At 38.4% G+C, this 7,361-nt stretch overlaps 1 protein-coding gene across 5 annotated transcripts in view; it reads left to right on the top strand.

Moving 5' to 3' along the window:
- The window catches only part of LOC107264420 (protein muscleblind), a 203,103-nt gene that overhangs the window by 172,219 nt on the left and 23,523 nt on the right, over positions 1–7,361 (top strand). For 4 of the 5 annotated variants that reach the window (XM_025081692.1, XM_025081693.1, XM_025081690.1 and 1 more), the window contains 3 exons: positions 3,358–3,519; positions 6,486–6,527; positions 7,089–7,218. In XM_025081692.1, coding sequence (XP_024937460.1) covers positions 3,358–3,519; positions 6,486–6,527; positions 7,089–7,218 — 334 coding nt within the window. Of the gene's footprint in view, positions 1–3,357; positions 3,520–6,485; positions 6,528–7,088; positions 7,360–7,361 lie in introns of all 5 variants that reach the window. The other variant, XM_025081694.1, reaches the window with a different exon arrangement.

The following is a 7,361-nucleotide window of genomic DNA, read 5'->3' as shown; positions in this document are numbered from 1 at the left end:
TTCCTCTTACTTTGTCTCTATTCTCGTTTGCGATCTCGAATTCTCTCTCTCTTTCTCTCTCACTCTCATTATATATCCATCCTTTTTCCCTTCTCGTACCGCCGTACTTCTGTGCTCCTTTCCCTCTACCTCTCTTCCTCTTACTTTGTCTCTATTCTCTCTCTCTCTCTCTCTCTCTCTCTCTCACACACACACACATCCTCTATCTGTCTCTGTGTCTTGGTCCGCCTTGCTCTCTTTTTGTCTCGACCAATAAGATGGCTCATAGAAATTCTACGTCCTTTACAATGCCTTTTAAGGTAATTTCTCAATTCGAAAGAAAATTTACACTTTTATCGGAGAAAAGTGGAAATCACAAATTCGCAGCTGCGTCTCATCCATTTTCTTGGGCTGATTCGACCATTTGACCTATGTACGTGTATATAGCTCAAGCGCGTCACTTCAATCTGCAGCAAGACAGATTTCCTGGACGTTGCGTCCACAGCCACCAGGGACGTCGCGATGCGACATTCATTATCGTTTTCACGGATCTACACGCCCCCGAGACTCAAGAGGTGCCATATCTCAGCAATGGAAAAATTTCCAAAATTTTCCATTCTCTTTGCTATTCCGAGGATGAGCTCAAAATCAGTCCTCTGTTTTTCAAATGCTTTTTCATTTCTCAAATCATTCTCCCCTTGAATCGTCACGCTCCTTCGAGGCACCAGACTCTCATCGATGGTTACAAGCACTTTCTCAGTCGGACGGATGGGCGAGTCTTCGTGAAAGTTCTCTTGGTGGAAAAAAAGAATGAATGAAAAAAAAAAAAAATACAAAACAATGAAACAGTAAAACTTTTCAAAAATTTTTTTACAACTCTACTCCAAGTGGTAACACCGTACTACGTCGCCTCCCCTCTTTTCGCTCTACACTCCCTGTCCCTCGGTGCATCTCGACACTGTATATACGGACAGACGCGAGTCGTGCTCCTCGTCGAACGGAGAAAGTTTCGAAAAAAAAAAAAAAAAAAAAAAAAAAAAAAAAAAAAAAAAAAAAAAAAAAAAAAAAAAAAAAAAAAAAAAAAAAAAAAAAAAAAAAAAAAAAAGGAATTTGAAAAAAGAAAAATGAAAAGGGAATAGACGCAAATAAAAAGAAACTCAGGAAAAAAGAAACAGGCCAAGGCAAAAAATAGAGAGAGAGATTTTCAGCAACGTCGGCCGGAGGACCTCGCCCACACCCGGACACAAGAACGGAGAATCTCGCACGGATTGCGGCAGACTAGCTTGTTGGCAGGGAAGTTTCATTCTCTACAAGTGGGTTTCAATTCCCGAAGGGTGCATTGCATTTTGAGAAGCCACTCGGCCCGCGCCCACTTATCTTTAACGATCGTTACGAGACTCGCTGGTCGCGTCTCACGAGAACGAATAATGAGCCGCAAAGAACGGCTTGAAAAAAAAATTAAAAAAAAAAATAAGCATACGAATCGAAAATCGCTACTGCCATCTTCTTTTCTTCAATACTATCTGCCGATGAAAAAATATCTGGTCCAATAAAATTTTTGTAAATTTTTATTATTCATAATAAACAAATAAGATAAGGAATAGACCCTATTGCGATTTTCGATATCACTCATGTCTCTCTCTTTTGGAATTTTCTACTCCAGAGACGTTAATCATCGCGAAATGCACTCTTTGGAATTGCAACGCAATTCCTAAATGTTTGTCAAGTGTAACACGTACATGATACATACGCAGATACATACACACTATATATATATATTGTATATGGTACACTGTCCAATCAGACTCCTATATCAGTATACACATACGATACAGTATATACATATATGATAATTACACGAAATTACACATGTCTCATACAATCATACGCCAATATTTACATTATAGCCATACAAGTTAAACACGATGCACATTACACAGAAGGGACGACTCCAACAAGCATAAATACACGTCAATGTAAAAAAAACTTAATGTAAATAATAATGTGCATATTCGTTTGTTTCCTCAATTTCAGGCAACTTTAAAGAAAAATTGTGAAAAAAACATCCCCGTCTTTCTGCAAACGATGCCTGCTGATTATTATTATTATTATTTTCTTTTTTTTTCATTCATAAATCTTTTTACGCATCTCACACTGTATTTTATTTCACTGTATCTCTTTGCCACTGTACGTACGTACGAGAGCCAGCCTTGTTCTTCGATTATCCATTTTTCACTTGTTTACGTCATCTTTCAATTTTTCGTACAGTACCACTCACAATTATTGCAGTTCGAACGAGAAGAGAAGCAAAGGGGATGCGCGCGCACCTCGCCAACCGGAAGTCGAGGCTGATTTGATTGTAAGATACATATTTCAGGTTCGTCGGTACCGGAAACGTCGAATCGCTTGCTGAGGCTAAACGGAGGAGGAATTGCATGTCATTAATTGTACTTAGCAATTTTTTGATTTTATTATTATCTAATGATCGATTCTCTTGGATTTTCTATAATTTACTTCATACCTGTCCATGTCTTTGCACCCATACACTAGATCTTCCTGCTCCGGCTTGGAGCGACTTTGTCTCCATTTGAAATTTGTCTTTGCACTTTTGTGTCTGAAGTCCCAGCGTGACGTCACGTGTACAACAGCATCGGAAACAACCCTAATAAGCATAATGACTGTGACCAAATTTTTTCTTCTTTACTCAGACAATTTCATTTAGGAGCTCCGATCGGTCTGGTTTCTCGTGCGCATGCGCAGCTCATCAAAAGGACGCTTTTTTTTTTTCTCTTGCACTTCACCGTGTCATTACTATTTCTTATGATCGTTAATCTTCTTGTTTTTTTTTCATCAATAACATTTTTTTTCTGTCACCAGCAACATTTTTGGTACAATTTGTTTTTTTCATAGTCACAGGAATCCTGAATTACGCAGAGCAGTATATACCCATATATACATATATATCTCATATATATTAATATAAATCTAATGATATTTTTAGGCTACACCTTTTTCTGACGCACAGCAAACCCGATATACGACCTTACCGTATATTAGTATATATTTATATATAACATAAAATATATATACATTCACCTGTATAATCTATATTTACATTTGTAAGACTCATACGACTGTCTACCGAGCCTCAACTGGTCTTTTTTTCTTTTTTTGATTTTTATCTTGCCCTCTTGCTGGCGATGCTTCATGCTTGCTGAAAACCTTCGTGCGCTTCGCTACTCGCCAATTAACGCCTGCGAATTGCCAACAAAAAAAAAAACATTTCCGAACCGCACGACTGACCGATCACCACCGCCCGCACGAAAAAAAAAAAAAAAAAAAAAAAAAAAAAAAAAAAAAAAAATAAATGTAAAGCAGACGGCGACGGTGCCGACGAACGTTGCGGGAATTGGAGCGATGGCTGGCGGAGTGTCAGGAGTGCCGGCTGCAGCTGTACCTGGAGGACTTCAGAACGCCAATATGGCGAGCATCGAGCTCGGCAAGAAGCGGATGCGCGACTCCAATGACGATCTGCTAATGGTACCACGGCTTATGCATGGAGTACACTTTCGGTTTTTGTAGCGGAATTTCGATAGAAATTGGCCGATTCTTGTTATAAGCACTGATCGAGAAAATAACGTGTGAATAGAATTAAAGGATATACTTATTTACGTAGCGTCGCTGCGCAGCTGCTTGGCGAAATCCAAGATGGCCGTTAACTTATTTATAAAAGTGCTGCCATCTGTCGGGTGACGCGGAAACTATTTTCGAACCGAACAACGGTAATACGAAAGTTAAAGTGTACTCTTCGTTCTGTATGTGTGTGTGTATATATATATATATATATACATATAAAAGCTTTCTTTCTCCAAGTATACGTTATATTGGCTTACGCGAATTCTTAGGCCTGTTTCTATGGATATTCTACGTAGCGTTACGTTTAAGTTACAAATACAGTTTACTGCGATTGTGAATACACTGCCGAGCGCGCTTAGAGCTCTACTCCTGTTTTCTTGTCTCTAACAAACCCCGCTGTTCTTTATCCGACCTCGGGACGTAACTAAAGGCGTCCACGCAAATGAGCGACAAACACGGTGAAAGATACGAGTTTTCAGAGTGTCTTTTGTCTCCGATTTTGTCGTCAGACTTTGCGTCGACTGCTTTCAGATATTTCTCTACGGTTACTGCACATATTATCATTGGCTTAAACCCCGACGATATGCGAAAAATTTGTTGAGAATTCCTTTTTTATTAGTTGACGCTTCTTTTTTCTGTCGTCTGTTTGCGATGTGGTTCGTTCCGGAGCTTACGCCTCGTAATGTATTTATAGATCGCTTATATCGACACACGTGTCACGTGTCATGTCAAACGGCAATGGGATTTCGGTCGTACAGTTTGCGACTGTATCGATTCAATTGTTTTCTCTTTTCGTATTTAGAATGTTTGGTAAAAAAAAAAATTTTTTTTTTTTCGAAAAATTTTCTAAAGACATGACTCGTGACACTAATGATTATGGTAAAATCCTTAGGCAATCCTCTGGCCAAAAGATATCTGACCTGAGTTACGATCAGTTGATCGATCGATCGATATAATATCGTATTGATTATTATACTGATTGTAGGTCAATTTTCGCACTTTGAGTTGTGGCAACATCGATTCCAAGAAACCTGCTTGTTTTACGACTGACCTAATTGCAGGGTTATTAAAACATAATGATATGTTGGATTTACTTTTTTTATTCATAAACACCGGCAATTACGTTGAAAATAGAAAGTGGAGAATCGATGTTCAAACAGCTTGGATTGGGAATGTTGAAATAAAAAATCTTGAAATCTAATTATTGTGCTTGGAATTTTCGCGGCTCCTTTTTTTTTCAATATGGAATTGGATCAGTCTCGACTGGCCCAAAAGTCACGTTGAAATTAAAAAATGGACCCGGATTCAAGGACACAATGAGTTCTGTGTAATTCTGAGCTTGCGCCGATGATGCATGTTGTGCTTTCGCGACCCCGAGGTGATGGTACAGCATCATCCCCTCGAGTATACTCTGGACGATGACTAAAGTACATCTAGAGATAAATTATTCACTTGATTATTTTCAATTTTTTTTTTAATTCACCTCGGAAAGTGACCATCATTAATTAGTCATTTCGATTTTGTTGTTAAAAAAAAGAACAAGAGCACCATAGTCCGCTTACGTACACTCGCTATACTTTCTTCCTTTTCGTGGGACCTCTTCTTCTTGTCTTCGTGTACTGTGAACTTTTTTTCTTTCGTCTTTTCGAAATTTCACAACGCGACTCAGCTTCATTTTTTCATTCACTCAAGGTTATTTGGAACTCAATCTTGAGGATTTTCTATGTATTTCGCGCTGTGGGAAAGTAATGAAAAATTCAAGGGATCAATTTTTTAAATTTTTCTCTTTAATTTTTCTTCGGCTTTCAAGCTTTCGCATATCGTCGCAGCTTTTGACTAAACTCCTTGGAAAAAAAAAAACTTCTGTTTTCTTTTTGCTTACCACGATTATGCCAATTGGTAATAATCGTTCGCCCGCTTCTTAGTTTTATTTTTTCTTTAATTCCTTCTTTTTTGTATTCTTCTCTTTTTTCTTTTTACCTTTTTCGCTTATTCGGGTTACGACAAAAACTCGAACACATCACGTAATGTCTTACCTCAATGACTGACAGTCTGATTTAATGACGCTCTCTATTTTTTATCTCTTATTTCATCGGCTATATTATATACATGTATTTATACATGTATATAACACAATTTTTTTCTCACAAACATTTTCGAAATTTCACTTTTTCTCTCGTTCACACTTTTTCTCATTCTCTTCCCATCTCTCTTTTTTCTCTACTTACACATATACATGGTTTGCCTTTTAAAATTCACTTTGAATTTCGAATTTTCACGCCTTTGCATTACGCGTACGTCCTCATAATTTTCGCAAGCTGTTATCTATTCGTACTTACGTCCTTCAGTTCTTACAAAACGTGTCGCAGTCTGGTTTCCTTTTTTTTTCCTTTTTTTTTTACTCGAGATAAGAGAACCATGATAATTTTCACAACTGCGTCATTTCGTTCTAGCAATTTTGTATATATCGAAATATACATATATCACAATCCATAACCAGGTATATCGTATACAGATCCGCGTACGAAAGGATGTATTTTGGAACGTTCCGAGAGAAACTTTACTTTCGTTTGTTTTTCCATCAAATTTTTTCTCGAAGTAGAAGAATTTTACAGTTGTCCAACAACGAAAACCGTCATCGTATGGGAACGTCACTGCAAGCTGCGTCATCGGCACAACTTACACTGTTTCTAGCCCTTGACCATGGTCCTTGATGAAACAAAAGAAAATATATATATGAAATCCCATTTGTCCACAATTTCCAATCCGGTGATCCGACCCTTAAAAAAAAAAAAAATAAAAAAATAAAAGAATCGTACAATTACCTGATCCTTTGAAATTAGTTGAAACCGATCCTGTCTTTGTTGCAGATGGACATGAAATCTGTCGGGTCGTTCTACTACGAGAACTTTGTAAGTGCAGATAAAAAAAAAAATCATAACCCCATCCATCCTTATCTTACCTTTCAACGCTATTCACACATGAGACCTGTGCATACGTTTATCGCATATGGTAGTCCACTTTGCAGATATGCGCTTAAGGCAATATTTATTATATACCATCTAGACGTATATATACACAACGTATATTTACATATGGGAAATTTCAAGTGGGACTTATTTTTAGGAAAAATGGATTCGTGGATCTTATTTCATCGTGATAGCATATACTCGAAGTAATATAAATTTCAAAAATTTTCTACCGACATATTGTAATCATTCCCCCCTTAATCAGGTACCTTGTTCCTTTTTCATTTAAAAAATTTTTCTGATTAGGGTAACATACTCTACTTGAAACCACTTACGTAAATTCCAGTCTCATTGAATCCCGTGCGAACTCATAGTACCGCTACCAATTAAAAAAGGGACATAAAAAGGATATAAAAAATATATATAAAAATTTCGACGGCTCCCGAGTGCCACGTATACTCGAGCTCTCCGAATGCTCTAACCCGATTCCGCTGTTGCTTCCAGGCGTTCCCAGGAATGGTACCGTACAAACGTCCAGCAGGCGACAAGTCCGGCATGCCGGTGTACCAACCAACCGGCGCGACGACCTACCAGCAGCTAATGCAGCTCCAGCAGCCGTTCGTGCCTGTGTCATGTGAGTACACTGGAACACCACCACTACCCCAAACCTCTAACCCGTCGATCGTGCCCTCGCAAAATTCGATACAGCCGCAAAGCGGCGGCGGCGGGTTGGCCGGAGGGTCATCAGGCCTGAGCGAATCTAATGGCGGCGGTGGT

The sequence above is a fragment of the Cephus cinctus genome, unplaced genomic scaffold (genome assembly GCF_000341935.2).
Source record: "Cephus cinctus unplaced genomic scaffold, Ccin1 Ccin1_scaffold0169, whole genome shotgun sequence".
Classification (NCBI taxonomy): domain Eukaryota; kingdom Metazoa; phylum Arthropoda; class Insecta; order Hymenoptera; family Cephidae; genus Cephus; species Cephus cinctus.
Note: the sequence above shows the minus strand (reverse complement) of the source record. Positions and strands in the feature narration are given on the sequence as shown.